Raw genomic sequence first — 22,909 nt, forward strand, 5'->3', positions numbered from 1 at the left:
TTTCCAAGCTTAAGAATCTGTAAAAATTCAGCACAAGGTCTTGTTCTTTTGTATGTATAAAAATAGATTTATCTCTAATGTAATCCTTTCAAAGAGATCGTCGTCCTCTTTGGCTAACACAGCGTTATTTAGAAAAGCAAAATGTCTTCAATACAGTTGACCTTATTTAATCTATTATGTGCAGATGTTTAAATATTGTAAGCCAATATCTCTCCCCATGGAAAGTCATGTTTCTAATAGACAGTCACCAAGACAGGATGTGTTCTGTCATTACATGTCATTTTTAGTGTCTTAAATAATGCATTTGGGAAATTTTTAGAAATGTTATTAAGGTGGTAGTGCCGATCAGATGTGATGTGAGTCAATAAAACAACTACTTTTTTGCTAATGTGAGATAGTGTTGAATGTAATGTCACTGTTGGTATCTGCAGGCTTGAGTTCTTCAAATAACATCTTGAAGGAAGCTTCTGGTATAGTGAAAGGGGTTCTAATGAAACTGAGGAGTGTTTGGCAAAGCTAGAGGAAAACATAACAAGCTATCTCCTCTAGGGCTATGATGAGATCATAGGCAGATAGCACTGCTCTGAGCCATGACTCTGTCAAATCCACAGTAATTGGAACTATAGTCCTCTTATTCGGTTCTATTTTATATACAGTAGACCCTTGTTCTAGCTAGGGCATTCATTTCCACTGAATTATAGAACTGTGACCTTGTTGTTTACTTGGGGTTTTTCTGGTTGGGCATTAAGGTAAAGTGGCTCTGTGATTTGGTGAAAATTATGTCTCTCTACACACCCGTCTAGCCTCTCAAGAGAACTGGACATGAACACTGTCACCATGGGCACACTGTCACCATGGGCACACTGTCACAATGCTCTAAGTTCACAGACAGCTTGTGGTGGAATCCATATCTTATCGCTAAGAAGAAAACCAGAGGGTGAAAAATACAGGGAGATTCTTCGGTGTCAGTGATGCTCAAAACTCTTGTGTTGCCCCCCTAAAGAGGGTCGATATGTGTGAATGTGTGTCTCTGTGGTAGATATGTGCGGTGTAGTGTGTCTCTCAGTGTGTGACCTTTGTGTTTGGGGGTAAAGTGGGATTCTGATGCCCTTTACACTGCTCATAATTTCACCAGTATCCATTAGTTAACCTAAATCATATTGGATCTGAGCCCACATAGGGTGGAGAAACTGCCCTTAGACTAGGTACGACCCTAGTGTAGAGCCAGGAAACAGTAGTCAAAGTTTCTAGAAAATGCTTACATACTCGGCTGTTATAACCACCTTAAATATTGAATATATAGTTATATTTTAATATACGTATATAAGAGAACACTGTTTTTAATTATTTTTCTTTGATCTAAAAATTCACTGATTCAAAATGCCCAAGTGTAAAAAAGTGACTACATCCTCTCCAGCAAGATAAAGGGAGAGTTGGTGGGGTAAGAGTTTGGGTAAATTGCACATATTTGTTCATTTCGATTTTTTGATCATTTTGTTCAGCAGTTGTCATTATTTGCCTGAATTCAATCAAAGCACTCAGCACACATTCTCTGTCACATTCGTTAGACTGTCTCCCTCATAGACACCTCTCTCCACCACCCCCACAGACCAACTATGCACCCCTACTAATTCAATCCAGGCAAATGTAGGGAAGGACTAGCATGTTGTGTAAAGAGAAAAGAAAAACTCTACTAGTGTATTTGTTTGAAACTCTGACTTTGCATGTGTTTGTTTTTATGGATATGCTTGAAAGTGTGTGTGTAGGTGTGTGTGTCTGTGTGTGTGTGTGTGTGTGTGTGTGTGTGTGTGTGTGTGTGTGCGTGCGTGCGTGCGTGCGCGTGTGTGTGTGTGTGTGTGTGTGTGTATGTGTGTGTGTCAGAGAGAGACTCAGTCCAGGCCCATGTAGAGTGATGGTACAGGGAGCTCTGTGGCTAGCCCTGTAGGCTGAAGGAGCTGGCGTGAGCGGCCCCTCTCTCAGGCCTTGTGCTGCTTGCTGGTCTTGAAGGAGACCTGCAGCACGCGGTCGCCCAAGCGGTAGCCATTCAGGCTAGCGATGGCCATGGCTGCCTCATCGTAGTTGGTCATGGTGACAAAGCCGAAGCCCTTACATTTGTTGGTGGTGAAGTCACGGATGACCTTGACGTTAGTGACGGCACCGAATGGCCCGAACAGCTGCCACAGGACGCTCTCGTCAGCTTCAGGAGACAGGTTGTAGACGAAGATGCACCAGCCGGCACCGGTGGGCCCGGTGAGGTTGACCCCTGCCAGGCTGGTCATGCTGTCGATGGTGATGGGCGAGAACCTGGGTAGGAGAGAGGGAGAACTACGATGGGTGTCATTCTGAAGTTCCACACAGCATTCAGTACTGTACTGTCTCTCATGGGCATGTACTGTAGCTGTGATAACTGCTGAAGCTTTGTAGTCAGGTATGGAGTCTGGGGACCCAATCTCCATCCAAACTGCCGTAAGTAGATAAATATATGTGTGGGCACCACAGTGGCTCCAAACTACCTGTTTTCACACGAAACAACACTGTGTGCTCTGACACACAGACACCCACACTCTCTGCATATTTTAGTCATATTCTCTGGTGACCAAAGCCTCTGCAAAAATTGGACACCGAAATCACAATGTTCAACAGAAATCACAATATTGAACAAAACACAGAAACCTAGAGAGGGATGAAAGCAAATCAGAAAAAAAATCATAGGAAAATTAGAGCAAACAGAAGAGACGCAAACGGAATCTGGTATGTCCATGCTGGTGGAAAAAAGGGACATTAAAGCAACCGAAACTGATAATGTTAGTTCATAAATAAATACATACAAATCAGTTCCATTAATCAAAAGAAAAGAACAAAAAGGTTAAACAAAGCCATGCCAGAATACCCTGCTGTTATAAGCTCAAACACTGCTTAGCATATTTGCTGATGGTCGTTTATTGTCTGGGCGGGTTACATAACGCTGTTAAATGGGCAGTGTGTACTGGGAATTAAGACTATTATCTCTAATTTCAAGGGCAGGTCAGCAGGTGGTATTCCGGGCACTTTGTTTGAGGTTGTTTAGGCATGGATGCTTTTGAAAGTACACCTTTGGCATTTACCTCTTGACTCCGTAGCTGGCGTTTAGTAAATTGTCGAGTCTGCAACGCAAGAGGGAAAATGAAGGGGGTGGAGACGTTAGTTGTGAGATCTGAGAGGTGGAAGGGCTTTCATTTAACATGCAGCTCCTCCACCAGCTGGCCTCCAGAGGGCGCCCTTCACTGCAGTGGAGCTTATAGTCCCGAACAGCAACCAATCACAGAGCTACGGCCTAGCTAGCCAACCACAACAACGCAGTTGGCAAATAAGGTGTGTGCAGATAAATGTGTGTGTATATTTATGAATGTGTGATTGTGTGTGTGTGTGTGTGTGTGTGTGTGTGTGTGTGTGTGTGTGTGTATGAGGGTACACTGACTAATTTGAATCTTATTTCATTATCTTGTTAAGCTGAGACTTGTTCGGGGCTCTTTACTTTGATTGTGCTTTGAAAATTGGGGTCTCTTACATTGGTTTTGAGCTGTTATTTGGATCTGGTCCCTTTCCAAATGGGGGGATGATGCTGCAGTTTAAAAGAAAGTCAAAGAGAGAGAGAAAGAGAGGAAGAGAGAGGATGAGCGCCGTAGAGCTCATTCCAGGTGAGATCTGGGATGAGCAGGGTTTGGGTGGGGCAGGGACAAGTAGGAGGGCAATACCTGAATCGTTGGGTCTGGTGGTGCAGGGGGCCAGTGTAGCGGCGGGCGGCAGTCTGGTACAGCTGGGTGAGGAGGGCCTGGCCCGTCTTCTGGCTGGGGTTGTTGGCAAACTTGACGGTGATAGGCTCGGCGGCGCCCAAGGGCTTCTGCCCGTTCAGGCCTTTGATAGCCTCCTCTGCCTCGTTTCGCTTGTCAAACCGGATGAAGCCCACTCCTCGCGATACACCTGCTCCGGGTCAGAAAGCAGGGTAATGTTAGCACCTGAGGAGCAGGGGGAGCGAGTCACATGCTAATACCCCTTCCTGCCATAAGGTTGTCCAGTGAGATTGGCACGGTTAGGGTTTGTTTGATGGGGGGGTGGAGGAACAGTAGGAGTGAGTTAAGGCTGTACCTGTGACCTGGTCCACTAGGATGCGGGATGTGATGATGCGGCCATACTGGGAGAACAGCTGTTCCATGTCCTTCTGGCTCATGGTCTTAGGAAGGCCACTCACATACAGGTTGGCATCACGGATGGAGGCTGAGCTCGGGCGGGCGTATGATACCTACAGCACAGAAACATAACAAAGAAAATACTTAGCAAACACTGATATTCACACATTCATGTATAATTGTAATATCTTAGGTGCCCGTAAAAAAAAACATATTCAGTTTCTCAGCAACCCTGTCCTTTGCAGCCTCCCACAACTGTACTCTCATCTTACCGGTCCTCCCACCCCCTCTCTGTCTCCCCTCGAGGCCATCGGAAACCACAGCAGTCTTTATCATTCTCTTTGAGCAAACACACACACACACACACACACACACACACACACACACACACACACACACACACACACACACACACACACACACACACACACACACACACACACACACACACACACACACACTCTCATCCATGCATAATATGACAGACACAGTCTCACCCATACTGCTGACGCCAAATTCACTATTTTGGCAGAAATGGGGAAATCCGTATTAGGAGCTCCAGCTATGCCTTTCTATGTTCCTAGGAGATTGATTCTACTGGATGTTGACATCCATTGATAGCCAATGCATGCATATTGTGTTACTGTATACCAATGCATATTAGTCTCTTTAGTCTCATATTAGTCTCTAGACATGTAATTGTCATGAATAGTGTGTGACTGTGTTTTTGTTTGTATTCGGGCTGTATATTACATTCGGTATATTCAGTATATTCCGTTAATCTGACCAGTTAATCAACTAATGCTTTAGTAGACAATTCATTTAATTTACAAATAAATCAGTTTAAAACTGATTAATTTAAATCACTGATTAATACATCACATACCACAGTAAGTATGTGATGTAATTGTCTTGCTCACCCCTAGGCGCTGGGTGAGGGGTCATTAGCACCTGCAGAGTCTCTGTTATAATGTTTATGCATTCCTGTTGATAGGCTACTTGTAACATACATGATGCTGAATTTGCTAAAAGCAGAGAAATAAGGGCCAGATTTTCTTAATCCACACCCTCGATGAATCGGTAGATTCATCAACTAATGAGAAAAAAATAATAAACTACTAGTTTGTATCCTTTGCAACTTATTGCCAGTGCCTACTGCTGTGCGCATTATCCATTAGTATTCTGTAAATTATTCTAAATGATTGATTATAAAAGTGCATGTATATTCATGTGTAGTTGTGTATGAGAGCAAGTTAGAGTGGATGATAGATAGTGAGAGTGAGAGTGAGAGTGCATTGTTGTGAGTGGTGTGTTTGTGTGTGATGGAGGGAGAGAGTGCGGGTGTTGATGGAGATAGGCTGATTTCCCCTCCCTCTCCAGCCTCCTTCCTTTGTCTCTGTCCTCCAGAGAGTACAGCTCCACTGGCAACCAGCAAACAATGTAAATAGATCACAAGACATGGAGCATCCTGGACAACTCATAAACACACTCACTCTCCTTACAAACACACTCTCACAGAGATTTGACCTGGGCGGGGAAAAGTTGAATGACTATTGTGTTTTTGTGTTTTAGATATAAATGACAATTGAAATAAGTGAACAAGAGGATATGAAGGCATTATGATGTGGATAGGATGTGCATTACTGTAAGAGACATATTGAATATATATTGAAACATATTTGAATTATTGAGGGAATAAGGTTGTACTCATGTTCCAGAGTGCACTGTTTGGCACCACAGTGTGTGTATAGTGTATATTGACGGTGTGTGAGTGGGAGGGTTCTGTGGTGCAGTGATTGGGGGATATGGGGGGGGGGGGGGGGAGTTGCTGCATTCGGGGAGCAGGGGCTGCCCTATAATTAACCCTCTCCCTGTCTCTCCCACAGTACAGATGGTGCCTGCAGCCCATATGGCCTCTAATCCTGTCATTGGCATTCTGCTCCCCAAGATACCCCCTACCCCCCTCCTTCCATCCCTCCCTCCGTCTCTATCTCACAATGCTTTCATGGAAAAATATGACATATACTTTACCATAGTGTTTAGATGTATGGTATTAATTTGGAGTATAATACATAAAAAACAAAAAACAAACATCATAACCTTCATAACTGGTAGTAAACAGAACCAATGTAACAATAAAAACACCCACCAATTCAATCAACAACTATAATATCAACTATATAAATAATAATTCAGTGTCATTTATGTTAATCCAGCATAAAACATGATATCAGTAGCTAAAGGAATAGTGTATAATGTGACCCCTAAATGTATATATATTTGTACGGGAGCCTAATCTTGTGGAAGAAAAACATACTGCATTGTACTGATAGGCATTAAGAAGATTATGTTTACACCAATAACTTCCACACCCTTCGACAGCTGATGCTGTGTCTCCTGGCGTGGTCTTTCAGAGGTCTGATTTCCTAAGCCTGCACTTTGTCCCAATCTTTGATCTACTTTGATCAGGTGGGGGAGGGGAGGCAGGAGTGTTTAATCTGACCCCCCATCCGAATTCAGGACAAAGAAGCCCCCTAATTACCCCAGATTGCAGGCAGATGGGGTAGCCTGGACTGACCCCCATGCCCCTCAGTGGGCCTTCCTAATTGCATTTCCATCACAATCACCTCTGCATGCTGCCAGCCCCTTGCTTTCTGACCTCCACTCTCTCCTCCTCTCCCCCTCTCTTTTCTTCTCACTTCCTTTGTTCCAGCAACCACTCCCCTCTGCCTCCCCCTCCCTGTTTTCCGCCTCTCCCTCTGTCACGTCTGTCTCTGCCTCGTTCTCGCTCCCTTTCAATTTTTCCCCTTGCTTTTCTTCTCATCTTCCGCAGTGTGTTGAAGCAGCATGTGGAGGAGGGCAGAAAGGGCAGAAAGGAGAGGTCCTCTTACCTTGATTGTTTTAGTCTGCAGTTTGAGACCGTTGAGTGTGTTGATGGCCTTGTCTGCATCATTGGGATCCACGTAGTTTACAAATCCATAGCCCAAGCTCTGACCTACAGACGAGGATGGATATCAACATTGATCCTCAACAAACACTGGTGATGACTTCACCTATGTTGTATTATATGTGATTGTTTGGTTTATCCTACAACTACATTCATTACAGATGTAATCTCAGAACATAGTGTGTGTGTTCATTACCTATGTGAAGGTCATGGGTACCTGTTATCTTGTCTCGGACAAGCTTGCAGGACTCAATCTCGCCGATGCTACCGAATAGACTCTTGAACTCCTCCTGGGTCATGTTCTGAGGCAGGTAGTTGACGATCAGGTTGGTCTTGCTGTCGTCTGTGGGACCGTTGGGGCTAATGACTGGGCCGTTAGGCAGGCTGGTTCCGCTTGGACCATTGGACACCTGAGTTTCCATGGTGCTGATTATCTGCTGAGGAATAGGGAGTTATTAGACCCCATGTCCACACACAAATACAAATACAGATACACAGCCACAGCGACACACAATAGTGTGGTGATATTACTATATATATATATATATATATATATATATAGTCATAGACTCCTCTCTTTCATTGTCAGGGGAGAGGTCAGACTTCAGGATTGCTGAGGGGGAGTGGGATGGGAGGACTGATTTGTCATACACACAGACCCTCTCCCCTTCACTGTTTCACCCCCCTCTCTCCTCCTCCCTCGCTCTCTGCCTCTGGCTCTGCAGATGTCACCATCCTTTTTTATCGTTCCCCTCCCCCCCCTCCCCCAGTTTCCATCCAGGGTCAAACACCATTACATCATTACACAGCCAAGCTTCTAAGTGATGATAGTGGTGGTGGGGATGGTGGTGGTGTGGGTGGGGGTGCGGGTGGTTGTGGGGGTGGGGTGAGGGGGGTGAGATGACAGACAAGAGTGAAAGTGACATCGTCAAATGTGCTCAGTCCTAACATCATTGAGGGATGTTGTGCGATGGATGAGAGTGGAAGTTTGAAACGACAAACAAAAAAACAAGAATAAATTCGGGGAGTTAGTGAGAGGACATTTTGTATGTGCTTGTTTGTAACTTGTTTGTGTGAGTGGAATGAGTGTGTATTTGTGCACACTGGAGGTGTGTTTGTTTCTTCTGTGTTGCTCGGTAGTACACCGTGTTGCTTAATTTGACCCACAGGGGATTCTCATGGAACAGCTGTGTGCAGGTCAGAAACGAAACTTCCTGCTGTGTCTCTCTTTTTCCTCCCTATCTCTTCCTCTCCATCTCTTCGTTTCTGTCGCTCCTCTAATCTTCTCTATCTAGAGTTAAAATCCATCCTCTGACAAATGTAAACAAGCTAATGCTCTCCTATGTGCATGACTGGCCTTACAACCTAATGTGCGTGTTGAGTTTGAGTCTCTTTTGTTTCTTGATATACAGTATCTAGGAAATGAGGTTGAAGTAATTTCTATTTTACAAGCAGTTATCTTTAAGTCTAGCTGGAATGACAGGTCTCTGACTGGTGGGTGTGATGTGTGTTACAGGGCTAACTGAGCAGGCTCCCCTCCAAAGCTCCTGGGGTCTCCCAGTGTAGTGCAGAACATCTTAGGCTCTTAATTAACGAAACCTCAAGAATTATTCTAGTAGAATGACTTTCTGACGTAGGGCTTTGACTGCTTAATAAAGCGTAGGCCATCCATTGACACATGTTGAATGTCCTCCATAAAAAAAAATACAAATAATGAATGGTGTTATTCTACGTTTTGTCAAGAAGTTCATTTGTAGGTTGTTATTTGAGTGTGTTTATTTTTCCCATTGCTTTTTTAAAATTCAGGATGCACTGAATTTCCTTCTGATGTTATCCATCCAACTTAATGTAGCAGACTGAGTAGGACTGTCCTCTCCCTTGGTGAACGTATTACACTAAAAGCATGCCTCGCTTTGATGATATTCTCTGAGCCCTAGTGTAGCTCTGAGTGTTCACAACCGCCCCCCCCCCAACATGCTCAAGATTCTATCTATCCAGCCTTTTCTCTCTCTTCGTTTTCTTGCCTTGAGCATTACCTCTAAGCAGGTTGCCCAGGTAACAGCGGCTCGAAAGAGTGTTGCTAATGGCTGGCTGGCTGGCTGGCTGGCTGGCTTGACTTTTAGCAGTGTGTGTGTGTGTGTGTGTGTGTGTGTGTGTGTGTGTGTGTGTGTGTGTGTGTGTGTGTGTGTGTGTGTGTGTGTGTGTGTGTGTGTGCGCGTGTGTGTGCATGAGTGGTAGACAGAGAGAAAAATCTATCTCTGTTGGGCAGATATTGTTTTTCTCCATGTATTAATATGATATGGCTTTGCAGAAGCAGAGGGTATCTTGAAGTCAAATTGACATTGACAGGGGGAGAAGATCAGAGAGGAAGAGGAAGACAGAGGGAATTATGACAGCCTAAAAATAAAACACTGAAAACACATATCTAAGCACAAGAAGGATGCTGCAAGTAGACTTGCCATCCATCATACAAATATTATGGGTCCTTTGGTTTAGAGCAGTAATGTCTACTAATCTGCAGACTGTGCAAGAAGAGAAAACAGAGAAAAGTCTCTCTCTGTGCCATAAATTAACAGATAAAATGGGAATTCATAACTAAAATGGAAAATGACAAATAGTGCACAAAGTTACTGTACGAATAGACCAATAAAATATCTCTGAGTCACCACGCAAAATCTACAGTGGAAATGTGATGTCTAAAACTGAAAGAAATATGAATATTTTCGAAATATTTCCCCGAACTGACAAAAAAAAAACATTACTCTTTGCACAAAAACACTGAATCAGAGCAAATTTGATTCGCCAACTGAAAAAACCCTCACTCTGGCAGACCACGCATCCACAGTGACACGTGTATAAAGTTATATAATTCACAAGCTCAGTGACTGCACGCTGGCCACAGAGACTGGCTGACACAAGCAACATCTAAAAACTGCCCAGAGATTTCCAGGCAAAAATAGAAGAGGTTGTCAAATGGATTGCATTCATGTGCTATAAACAGAAAGAGTCTGAACTTCATCAGAACATGAGAGCTTTTTTACAAAGAGAAACATTTCGCAAATATCCACAAAGACTCACAATTATCCAACTATATGGCAAGGAGGCAGGCAGCGACTCAACTGGCATTAGATAAAGGCAATCATCGTCTGTAGTGGGGTATATGGGCTAATTCTGTTTATTAATATTCTCTTAGTAACCAAAAAAGTACTGAATCGATATATGAAAAAGACAACAAAAAGGTAACACATCAACGCAGCAGAGCAACCCAAAACTCTGTCAGATTTCTGCTTTTGGGCCAGCCCTTCTTGTCCTGGCCTGTACCTTTTCTATTTCTGGGACCTGAGAGATGTCACTCAATATTTAATGTACTGCATCAGCATTGCCTACCCCAGACTTGCACGCAAACAAGAGCCCTGCCTCCTCTGCTGAGCACACAGACCACCAACACTTACAAAACAGAAAACCACTGCATGACTAAAATGAAAACGTAGACAATGTAATCTACTTTAGATCCGTGTCCCTTATCCATGAACACTACCCGGTTCCTCTATTGTAAAAAAAAAAAAGAAAAAAACAGCAGACAAACTGTCATATGTAGTATGTTGATCCACTTAATGATGATGACAAACACGATGACAAAATCTCTGTACTAAGGATGGGAGGTCAGGAGGCCTGTGATGATCTCACCATAGAGCTTGGAACTACATTACTGTTGTGAACGCTTCCTGTTAGTGACTCCACTGTTGACCGCCATGAATTATGTCACACTGGACAAGGAGAGAGTCGTGGAAAATAACCTCTATCTCTGAGTGAGATGAAGTGAGAAATAAAGGGGGGAAATGGCCACCACCACTGGTTGGGTATTTCCTGTTAGCAATAACATAATAAGAAAAAATAATTTAAAAATGTTTGTAATTGTGGGCTTTGTGGGACAGAGACAGACATAATTGAGTGGGCCAAGTCAAGTAAATAGGGTTTTCATATCATGTTAGAGTTCTCTATTACATTAATTGATCTATAGGCTAGATTGTACCACAATGCATCAAAATAAACATATGGGAAGACAGGGAAATGAGAACATTCATTCATCAATTCGAAAATAAGGTGTGGCCCCTCATGACGTTTTCTGTCATTTCTAAATAAACATACATGTGTGAACTATATGTGATACATTTCACTGAACCCAAAAAAGTCAGGGGATTCAAAATTGAGGTTTAGATCATAGCTCAAGAAATCGTCTCAATTTTCCAGGCTTTCTTTGTCTTTCCCTTCCTTGATTCTAAAATATATCAATGCATTTTTATATAAGGCCTGAATCAAATCTGAATTCTAGGCTCGAGTTTTAATGGGCCTTCTAAATAACACAGATTACAGGATTATCCTAAACAAAAGGCATTAGCTACACTCTCTCTGCAGCTTAAGGGATCATGGTGGCAGCTGTAGAACAACAGGACAACAGGAGTCACACTTCCAACCTACGTGTGCACTAGCACTGGCTTTAAATCACTGGCAGCTTACCGCAATATCGTGTTTTCTTTAGATCTATTCGATTATGGAAAATAGATTTATTTATTTTTTAATTTTACATTTATTAAGGTATTCAAATTCAGGCAGGCAATAGACATACGCCACGTTAGAAAGTGAGGAGAGAAAATCTGTCTGGACGCCCTCGTTGAAACTATGGGCGCTATCCAGAGTGCTGAACTAGGGAGTGGCTTTCAGGCGATTTCGTTTGAGGCCAGAAATGCATTGTCCAAATCATCGAGCCGTTTTGTTATTGCAAAATGTTTGAAATTCGCTTTTTGACATTAATATACAATAATCTTCGACTTTATATTGCAGCAAATGTTTTGTCCTAACCTCGTTCGATTTATTTATTTCATTTATTTACCCCCTACCCCTTGCTAATGAAAACAAGACATGTGCGCTCTGTAGGCATTCATAAACCCGAGCGCCTTTTTGCTGAATAAACGTATTGAAACAACCAAACAAAAGAGCCACCCGTTCCTCCTCTTCTCGCGCGCAGAGACTATGGCAGCACTATGAATATTAATGTAAACAGTAGCGCTTTGTGTCGTGGCCAGAGGCTGCAGGACGCTCCGGGAACAATGAACGTTACAATTGCCAGCACTATTTCCCTCTTGTAAATCAGTAGATAATGCCAATAATAATAATAGGCCTAATAATAATAATAATACACATAATAATACACATATTACTATTATTAATACTACTACTACTACTACTACTACTAATAATAATAATAATAAGACCAACAATATCCCAAATTGGGGGGGTGAGGCCTTGAAAGAAAATGTGTATCTTTGCCCTCCCTAATCTTTTGCCTTATTATTTCCGCGACCATGGCTGTCAATTAGTTCAATTAATTTCTAATAAATTAATTAAATTCTGAGTATGCTACAGTAGCAGTCCTATATTGCTTATGTAATGTCGTGGCAGTTGGGGTCTTTTATTCGTATGTGTGCATATATATGATTTCACTACAGCCTACAGCCTAGTCGAAGAAAACGTGCTTTTACAACTAAACCACCTGATATTGGCCCATACGCCATGATCCAAATGCAATGATTTTCAGAGTAGCAACTATGCCAAAATTGTTCTGATTATCATGCATATTACTATAATATAATCCACCTTAACATCAGATATATATGTTTAGGTTCGTTTACACTTGGTGGCCTGTTGTCCTTGTCCTTGAATTGTGTAAGCGCCTCGGGAAGGTTATCTGACTCAACGGTTTTATTTGCTTGGCACTGCGGTACAGGCATGCTCACGGAGGACTGCGGAACATGTGGTGGGGAGCTATACGTGCAGGACGCTGACTAGGCCTGCTATCTGAGCTCTAAAGGCAAAAATAGATATTGCTCAATAACAGAAAACATGAAGGCTACAGGTTATCAACTGCACGTAGGCCATATCAGTAGGCCTATACCCTAAGTTATCAAATACATAAATATATATATAAACATAATAACCTAGGTCCTACGTTATTATTAAAATAATATGAACATTGAAGAATAACCCCAGTTCCTCCAGGCACAGGAATGATGGCCGTATTCACTTTTGGACATTTTCATACTACAAAAACACTAGGATACTATCTCATAGGCTAGGCCTGTAGGCCTACAAGTCACGTATGAGATGGAAAATGTGGTTCTACATTATATGCAGGCCTATATTAAAAAAAACCAGCCTATATTGAATAAAGAAGTTGCATGTTCTAACCTGGGCTTATAGTTATAAGAGGCTATATAATATTGCAACATGATTTGGGTTGTGATATTTGGCCAATCTAGCCCTATTTTATTCAGCTCGCTAGTTTTCTTCAGTAATTAGCTGTAGGGCTACATCGGTAAATCATTCCACATGCTGACAGGTGTAGAATTACAGAACAGGCACATTCAAGACAAGAGGGATGTGAAGGATGTTTGTTGAGATGAAGGCTTTGAGACCAATCGCCAGCGCGTGCCATCATTATGTGCTCGAGTCTAGCAGAGACACGCCCAATTCCGCCGTCGGCAATGATCAAACCTAATTTATTACAGCTTTTCTGCCCTTTGTCAAACAGGCGTGCTTCAAATAGAGGCAGCTTTTACAAAGATGAGTTGATGGGTGGATGAAAATGTGCTGGTAAAATACATGCCATTCTGCATCCCTATTATCGCGGCCTCTGAAATTTCCAGCCCATGTACTCGGTTGCATCGCAACGAGAACCCTTAGGAATTTTGACTTGCCTGATTCAATCCAAACCAATGGATGCGTAATCTCTCTCCTCCCCCTCCCCCTCCCTGAGTGACTCGACCCTTTTTCTTTGCCTTGCTCTCGATGGGCCCTCAGCCTCCGAGGCATCATGTTTTGTCTCAGAAATCCGTCTCGAGCATCCTTGTGCTGCGCCAGGCAGAGAAAGGCAGTCCTCCCCCACTATATCGCTCAGCAGCATGCGGCCTCAGCAGCCTCTGCCCCCTACGCCCTTCTGCCTTTTCAGCACTTCCCTTTATTCCTGCGGAATTCCGTAACCTTCACTTCTCTGCATCATTGTCATGAGCGTGATCACATATATACAAAAACCGAGACATTGAATGACTTCCACGTAGGCTACTTGGTATTCACAAAAATGATGCTCTGTAAAATGGCAGCAGATAGCATTTGGCTCACAAGCGTCGAAGATACAGACATAGATGTAGCGCAGCCGTGGCGCATCGTTCAGTATGACATTACTAATTACAAGGATCGATCGTTAATCTTGTCATGATACTACACTATCACATAGAGGAGAGAGGATTATGCTCTGTATAGGCCACTAATCCTTACAATATTGTTTGTATTGCATTTCATCTGTATTCTTGTAACGTGATAGAGATAGGCTATAATAGAGATATATGATGCATATGCAAACACTGTATATGTATGATATGTATGTGAATGTATGTATGTGAGTGTATGACAGAAAAGCAATTGGAAAACAAAGGGAATGAGCTTTTGGGGCTCAAATGTATGCATGCTGCTACAACATCATCCTTGCAAATAGAAGAGAAAAAGAGGCATACGTACAGTAACCATTCTTGACGTACAATGAGAGTGATCTAGGTCCTTCGTTTCGCAGGTCTTGAAGCCGTGGATTGAGTTAGTGTTTGTTCAGTGGCCTCTGTGTTATATGGCCTTTATGTTTTGGTGTAGAATGGCTTTGTCCAAATGAAAAGAAAAAAAAAGAAAAAAGGAAAAAAGACAATCTTCTCCAGGGAATCTCAGCCCTTTGAGATTGTAGGTGTCCTCTGTAGGGTGAAAATGAGGAGAAAGGGGTTTTCTTCAGGATGATGATGAGGGAGAGCTTTCTCTCCAAGTGGCGTGGGCGATGGTTCAGAAAAAAGAGAAGCAGTGATCCCCAGCAGGGTGTGTCCAGGGGAGGGTGTTCTGGTTCTGCTGTTTTTGTGTGTAATTCCCAGCTCCTCTCGCAGTCTCCTTCTGTGCCTCTGCTGCAATGTTCTTCTTTTATGCGTCCTTCTGGCTGGCAGAGCGCGCTGCTGATTGGCTAATTGTGCAGGGAGGGTACTACATGGCAGCCATTGCAATGCGCTCCTCTCCCATTATCCCCTTCAGGAGAGAGCACCAAGAGCCCCCCCCCCCCCCAATCCTCCACCCCCCCTCCATCTCTCCACTCCCTCCTTCTCTCTGCCCTTCCTTTCTTCCTGCCCCCCCTCCACACACACACACACATGCAGAGCTGAGTGAATAGAGCTCCACCTGCACTATCAGAACAGATGGGTGCAGCAGAAGACAACAGCCTTCTCTCTCTCATTCCCCACTTTCTCTCTCTCTCTCTCCCTCTACATAGCCTTTCTCCATTCTCCAGACTCCCCTTTCTGTTGGTTAAAGCTTTTCTGTCCAAAATCACTGTTTGGTCTTTGTCCTTGCGAGGAAAAAAGGCTGTGTGTGTACTCTAGCACGTTGAGTGTACAATTGAGGTAGTCAATCACAGTGTAAACAAACAAAAAATGGCTGAAAAAAGAACATGGAGGAATATAGGGGGCTAATAACAAAGTATGAAATCAGCAAAGCAGACTAATGATATGAATGGATGATTCCCTCACCATCCCATTGGTTTCATGTTTCTCTGTACTGCTCATGTGCAGGGCAGATGGCTGACTACTGAGTCAGGTGCAGGAAGGGGAGGGGTATTTAGATGTGGCTGTTGAATTGATTTGTGTTTATACTCAATGTTTACTGTATTTCAAAGACAGCGTCAGTTATGTTGAAGATAGGCATGATTTGAATGCCCTACAGGAAAACACAACATAGCCATGGCAGTGATTGCGTAGTACTCCATGTTGCTCAGACATCCTCCTTGTGAGGAGCGTCATCCCCTCTCCCCATCTCCTACTGCTCCCCCCTCCTCTGTGGCCGTGTGGTGAGTGCTCGCTGAGACAGGCTGTTTGGTCTCATCTATAATGCATCCCCTGCCCTGGGACATCATGTGTGACAAATGACCTATTTCTGCACAGACCCCCATAGGGCCTTGACCCAAGGGTGTGTGCGTGCGAGTGTGTGTATGTGTGTTTGTGCATGTGTGTAGGGGGTTGTTGTTTTTCATGCGAAGAGGAAATAATGTGTGTATTTTGTATGTATACAATTATATAGTATGTGCTTATGTGTGTGGGGGGTTCTGTCTGTGCTAGTGGTGCTGATGTGAGTCCTCCCATAACAACAATGTTTTTTTCCTGCCTTCCTTCCCCTGGCTGACCTTGAGAAGTCCTTAGATGTCTCCGCCTTTAAGAAATGATGGGGAAAAGGGGGGAGGGGTGATTCTGATTGTTGACACTGACTGCTCAGGTATCAGGCAGCTGCATTAAGTCTGTGCTTCCGAGTCTATTCTTGCACAAATGTATTTTTGGAGCACAGAATCAATCCACAAAGACATTAAAAACATGTATTTTATTTGGGTTTCAATACCCTCACATTTGTATGCAGATGTAAACAAATATGGCGGGGGAGTATGAGAAGCAGCGCCAACAAAGCAGGTTACAATTTGGGGTGTGTATGTGAACAACAGTTTTAGTGCCAGCTGTAGGACATATCTCTGGGTTACAGGTTAAACGTGAAGTCGGTTACGGGGTGAACAGAACTACTCTAGGGTAAAGCTGGCTGCTCCAGGCTGATCTTAGCTGCTCCACTGGGTTGAAATAGATGCTAATTCTTCACATAATTGTATCGTAGCTTCTGCTCTTTTTCCTCTCCCTCCCTCCCTCTCTATTTCTCCCACTCTCTTCATCCCTCTCTCTTCCTGTCTACCTCTCTTCCTCTCTGTCCTTGTCCTGCAGCTCTCCCCCAGTCAGTTTCTGAATGTGGGCCCTGTCTGATATTTTACATAATTGCCTTACATAAGTAGCCAGCTCAGCTTGGAGCTTGGATGATATTAGCAGAGATGAATATTGCATGAGGAAAGCACTCGTTAAGCGTTAATAAGAGGATCGAGATGGGGCCCCGCTGTCAGTCTGTCTTAACCCCGCCCCCACTGTTCTGTCAAGGAGTGACTATACTGAGCCTGTATGCATTTGTGTGAGCTTAAGTGAGAGTGTGTGTGAGTGAGTGTCTGACTGTCTGTCTGTCTCTGTGTGGGTGGGTGTGGGTGGGTGTGGTGTGTGTGTGAGTGAGTGAGAGAGAGAAAGAGAAAGAGAGAGAGAGAGAGAGAGAGAGAGAGAGAGAGAGAGAGAAAGAGAGAGATGGATAGGGAGAGATGGAGATTTAGCCATTAGGTGCTTGTGTTGTTTTCTGCTTTGTTTGCTGAATAAAAGCAGCTCTTATGACACAAAGGCACCCAGGTCTGTTCGCTGACTGCAGCCCCACGCACTTGCAGTTCACTTAGTGTGAATAAACAGGCTTAATTGCAGCCCCTCATTAGAGCCCTGGTTGGCAGCAGGGCAGCTGAATCACCCAGTGGGTAAGAGGGCATCTGAAGCACCTATTGTACATTTCTGAATTAAAGGATCAAGCATCGCTGTTGCTTAAAAACCTTTTTGTTATTCTACTGATTATTTTCTTATATTTAGGGGCCCTTGCAGTAAAGGTGATTAGGAGCCCTGTTGCATTGGTTCTGATTCTCAAGGAGCCCTCAGGCATTCTATTGTTGTTGTTCAGTGTAGTGATTTTTTGTCTCCACTCCGATGACACTTTATGGAATGTTATTTGGTGGCAGCAGGAGCCATTTATATTCAGAGCTGCATATGTTGAATATCCACAGATAGCCCACAGATTTTGAAATACACAATAGTCAACACATTCTCTGTAGGTATACAAAATATGTATTTCTTTGTTGAATGGTAAAAAAAATAAAAATAAAGGATGGTGGTTTATGAGATACAATATCAGTTCAATAGTTCATTATTATCATATTATTATTGAGAATATATTTGTATGATAACCAGCCACTGATTTGACTAGTAGCCAGTACATATCAAGATTTAACATTTCATGTGACTCAAGCTATTTCAATTAGCTGGACACGTGTCCTTATGTCAGGTATGTCCAATCAATGAGGCACTCAACAGAATATATTCAGATTCAATTATGGGACCCAAATAATTTGAGAATTAGATATGGCAGTGTTAAGATTAATTGAAAATATGTACTTGTGACTAAATGATGGCCATATTAATTTTGATAACCACACCACACTCATATCAGCCTTGCACAGTGACCCTCCATACATATAATTGCAATAAAAGGCACTACAGTGCATCAGCACACTCATGTTAACTTTTAAATATAAAAAAACACAAAGCAAAAAGTGCCATGAAAAATGCATAGCGATAATTGCAGTGTGTTTGTATAAAACATTGTAGTGTCTTTATAATACATAACCATTTTGTAATGTAAACCTATACAGCTTATAGCACTGTTCTCTTACCACATCCCGGTTCATAATCTATGTTTGGTAACACTTTACTCAGAGCATAGAGTTGTGATGTGTTCATGAGATAATGCATTGTAAGTTATAAATTGTGGTTTGTTATAAGGATGTAGGACTGCATTGTGATGTCTCATATCACCTCACAATAATCCTGAGATATTATCAGCCAATTTCCGTCAGTTAAACAAAACAATATTATAGACAGATATATGATATATCATGAAGACATTAGAAGGCATCATACATTCATATAATTACATATAGTACTTATATACTGTATGTGTGTGCCTTATAGAAAGTGTTATTGTAATTTTGACTGCAAGAGAGCTTCAATATAACAATCGCTATGACATCAAGAACCAGATGTTTGAATCGATGAAGCTGTTGCTTATAGTAAGTTAATACCACACTCACTTCTTGGTATTACATCGCATGATATCAAAATACATAGCATGACCTCATCTTGTATAAGTCAGATAGCAATAAGACTATTTGATATACAGTATTTGTGTGTCTATGTTAATGGATAAATTAACTAATCCAGTTTCCTGTTTGATTAAATTGCAAACCATCATTAAAACGCATGCAGTTAGCCTATCTGTGGATACATGTTTGTATCAGTGTGTTTGTGTGTGTGTGTGTGTGTGTGTGTGTGTGTGTGTGTGTGTGTGTGTGTGTGTGTGTGTGTGTGTTTGGGGGATGGGTAGTACTGGAGCAGGGAGCCTCAGGTCTGGTTAATCTAGTGGTCTCATGGTAACAGGAGCGAGGGGGTTACTGCTTTTAGGAATGGATCCAAAATTGAATTACCCCCTCTTTTAAAGGACATTTGTTGATAATGGCCATTGGCCTAATTCAGCCCTGCATGTATTATTTGGCATTTCATCTTGTGCTCTCCCTGGCTGGTTCCCTCCCTCTGTCTCGATGTGTTGTCTCTGGGCTATTATTAGAGTAGACAGGCTGGTGGGAGGAAGACTCTGAAGTAGACGCCTCTTGTCATCTTTTTACTTATTGATTATATTCTGCTTTCCATGCTTCTGTATTTGTGAATGTGTGATTGTGTATTTTTCACTTGTTGCAGTGTTAATGTTGGCTATATGTACATCATGTAGCCTCTATGTGCATATACATGTATTTGTACACTTAGGTATTGTAAATGCAATCATACACTAATTCTGAATGTGCACTCCCATTACCATGTCATTACCATGAGTCATTGCATTGTGTGTGTGTGTGTGTGTGTGTGTGTGTGTGTGTGTGTGTGTGTGTGTGTGTGTGTGTGTTGGGGGGGGGGGGGGGGGAGGGGAAGATGGGTGGGACCACCCTGCTGGCTGAGGAACATGTTTTACTCTAAACCTTGTTAAATATAGAGACGTGGTTATTAATCTTTCATCTCGACCCGTCTGCATTGGTATCTAGGGAGAAAACCTTAAATACACAAAGCTCTTAGACAATCTCTCTCTTTTCTTCTCTCTCTCTCTCATTTCATTGCTCTCCTTTTACTGTCTATCCTGTCACACACAAACAATAACAAAGGCACAAAACTGTACATGGAATAAAATGCAATACATAAAAGTGTCTGTATGCCTTACCTGATTTTTTGTTCTATTGTGTAAGAGTTGTGACTTTGAATAAAAGTTGAATGATGATTCAACTCGTTTTGTTTTCACCACCTGAAATATTCTCACTTCACTTTCCAGTGGAGTCTGTTACATGACTTAGATGTAAAATATTATTCATGAGAGAGAAGACAGAACTCCAAGATAGATACCACAGGCTGTCTGTCTGAGAAGAAATATGATAGTAGTTCTTCGATTCAGCTCTCCCACTTTATTTTCTCCCCCTCTCCATCTTCCTACTTCCCCCTCTCTTCTTTCAATCTCTTGCCCTCACTCCCTCTCATCCATCCCTCTCCCCCACTCAGTTCTCCCCAGCTTCAGTAATAGGAGACTTGAAATCAATAGCACATTAGTCTGGCCGGAAACTCCAGTGGAATTAAATATGAATGGCTGAGATTGCGGCTACCTGCTAGTGAGAGAGATGCATGATGGCCCATGGGGGATATGGGGTTCTGCTCTGTTCTCTCCAGTTAACATCCAGCCCACTCTGCTAGCTCCTACAGTCAATTCAATCACCGGGGTGTCTGTTGTTTTGTCGACCCGCAGGGTGAATTGTTCGGGATTTTTCTAGAATTGGTCTAGGTTGGTCATTCTGTGTGATGCACTGAGCGCTGACCATTACGATAGTGTGATTTGACGGAGCGAATGTCAAAAGGCACATCACAAAGAAGTGACAGCTCAGGAAGCTAGAAGAATCAGCCAACCACACGCTCTTCAAAAGCAGAAGGCAGCAGAATTTAAATATGAAAGAGCTCTCTTTGGTTATGAACAGATTGCATATTACATTTTCAATATTTCCTCTGAGTACAGTCTGTGCTCTCTGCTTTTCATGAAGCTTTCAAATCTAATATTTTATGTTCTGGGACATTTCCTCTACGTACTTCCTTACTATGGTTTTCATTGACTGTAAACTGAAATCATGTCCTTCGCCAGGACTGCTCAGTATTTGCTTTTGAAAGCGCAATATGTGACATTATGATGAGCAGCTTGCTGGGTAGTTGAGAGGACTAGCTGGTAGGGGATTAAGCAATATGAGTAGCTGGCTATGCTTTTGGGGATTGGCGTAGCCTTGGCCACCAGTAAGCTAATACACAGCAATAATATAAAGGTAGGTGTATTTATGAGGTATATTTCATCCCATCAGAGATGAAGCGGTTTGTGACAGATGGAGAGATATTGTTCCCCGGTACGACCCATGAGTGCAACCCCTCCCTCGCTCCCTCTCTGACAGATGTAGGGGGAGGACCACAGCCCACTTCTCTTTCATTCAATTGATTTGGGTGCTTGAACCCTTAGGATTGGGGGGCGGGTAGGGAGGGGGGTGGGGGGGGGTGTAATGGTGATGGGGGTTTAGTCATTTCCTGCTGCCCAGGACAGAGAACAATCTTAAGACTGTACAGACAGGGATTCATAAACACATTACATTCATACATCTGCATGTCCTCAAACATGAGACACTTCAGTTGGGGGTGGGCTGTGAGCATGCTGGTGGAACTGTGATGGAATATGCCCATAAATCTTTGTTAGTGTGACAGCATTGCATGCATCCATGCATGTAATGAAGGCAGAGGAGAACGTGTAGCTGCTCAGATTGGTGACTGGCTATGCCATAGTCCATAAACCATCTGCGACATCACTCTGCAGATACACTACAGCTCAAAACATTTTCCATGTTGCATATACATTATATTCGAAAAATACTGTACCATGGTTTATTTTGTTGAATGTCTTTGGGTTTCTAAACTAAATCTGCTTTTGAGTGAGTGTAGCCATAAAAAGGGAGGGGGTGAGCACTATGGGTATAGATTTCTGTATTCTAGAGTAATTAAGCAGATTTTAAGAGATTCAGCAGTGATTACGCCCTGTTCCCCCCTCCCCCACCGCCTTCAACATTAAGACAAATTCCATTAAGGGACTAACAGCTGTCTGGTGGCAGATGCTGCCTAGCCCTACACCTCTCCTTTAGATCCCTGGAGGGGATGGCTTGGTCCAGGGGTGGAGGTTAAAGCAAACACTCTCCTGAAGATGCAACGTGTTGATGCTTTCAAAGCAACACAATCAAATGAGCATCTGCCTGCCCCTCATACAGGACACCAGGAGATGCTGCTCAGATTAGCATTAGCATTATTGATCGCCATTGTCAGCTCTCGTAATTCCTTCATCGTCTGTGTCCAGCAGCTGAAGGATCAGTATTCAAGATGATCCTTGAAATGATGTAATATTTTCATGCTTTTTGTCATTGCCTGGTTTTATATGCACCTCACACAGACCATCTATCGCCTATCTTTTTTAACATGTCATTTATTTGTTTTACTCCTATTTGGGTGGCTAAATTGTAAGACCTTTCATATGCAGATTACTCTGGAGGTTTGTCCTTCCTTTTCCTCTAAGGACTTAATATCGTAAAAGTCTTTATGGTTGCTGAGGTAATGTCCTGGAGCCAGGCCACAGTGAGCAAGTGGTTAATGATTTTAATGGGACTCCCTGGCGGGGTGGGGAGGAGAGGGGGCGTGCTCTGGGCATGGGCGCGTGGCGGGCGAGCAGGTGGATGACGGGCAGCTGAGGAGTGGGCTTTGGGGGAGGGGACATCCATTTTGGAGGACTCTTGGGGTTGAGAGAAACCCTGAAAAAAGCAACCCCATCTGGAACTGAGGTGGGGGCTGTGGTGTGAAAGAGATCTAGTGGGTGGTGTCTGACACTCTCTCTTTTGTTCTTTGGTAATGCAGCAGGGATGGGGGGGACTCTGTGTTGTGGG

At 43.0% G+C, this 22,909-nt stretch overlaps 1 protein-coding gene across 1 annotated transcript; it reads right to left on the reverse strand.

Moving 5' to 3' along the window:
• Positions 1–1,976: 1,976 nt before the first annotated feature.
• elavl3 (ELAV like neuron-specific RNA binding protein 3) lies at positions 1,977–15,219 on the reverse strand (the record flags this gene model as incomplete). Its single annotated transcript, XM_083676467.1, has 8 exons — positions 1,977–2,325; positions 3,105–3,143; positions 3,735–3,960; positions 4,126–4,279; positions 7,058–7,161; positions 7,310–7,550; positions 14,686–14,695; positions 15,188–15,219. The coding sequence occupies 8 exons, from the start codon at positions 15,217–15,219 to the stop codon at positions 1,977–1,979; spliced, it is 1,155 nt and encodes a 384-aa protein (XP_083532593.1).
• Positions 15,220–22,909: the final 7,690 nt, after the last annotated feature.

Source organism: Argentina silus (assembly GCF_951799395.1).
Source record: "Argentina silus genome assembly, chromosome: 9".
Taxonomy (NCBI): Eukaryota; Metazoa; Chordata; class Actinopteri; order Argentiniformes; family Argentinidae; genus Argentina; species Argentina silus.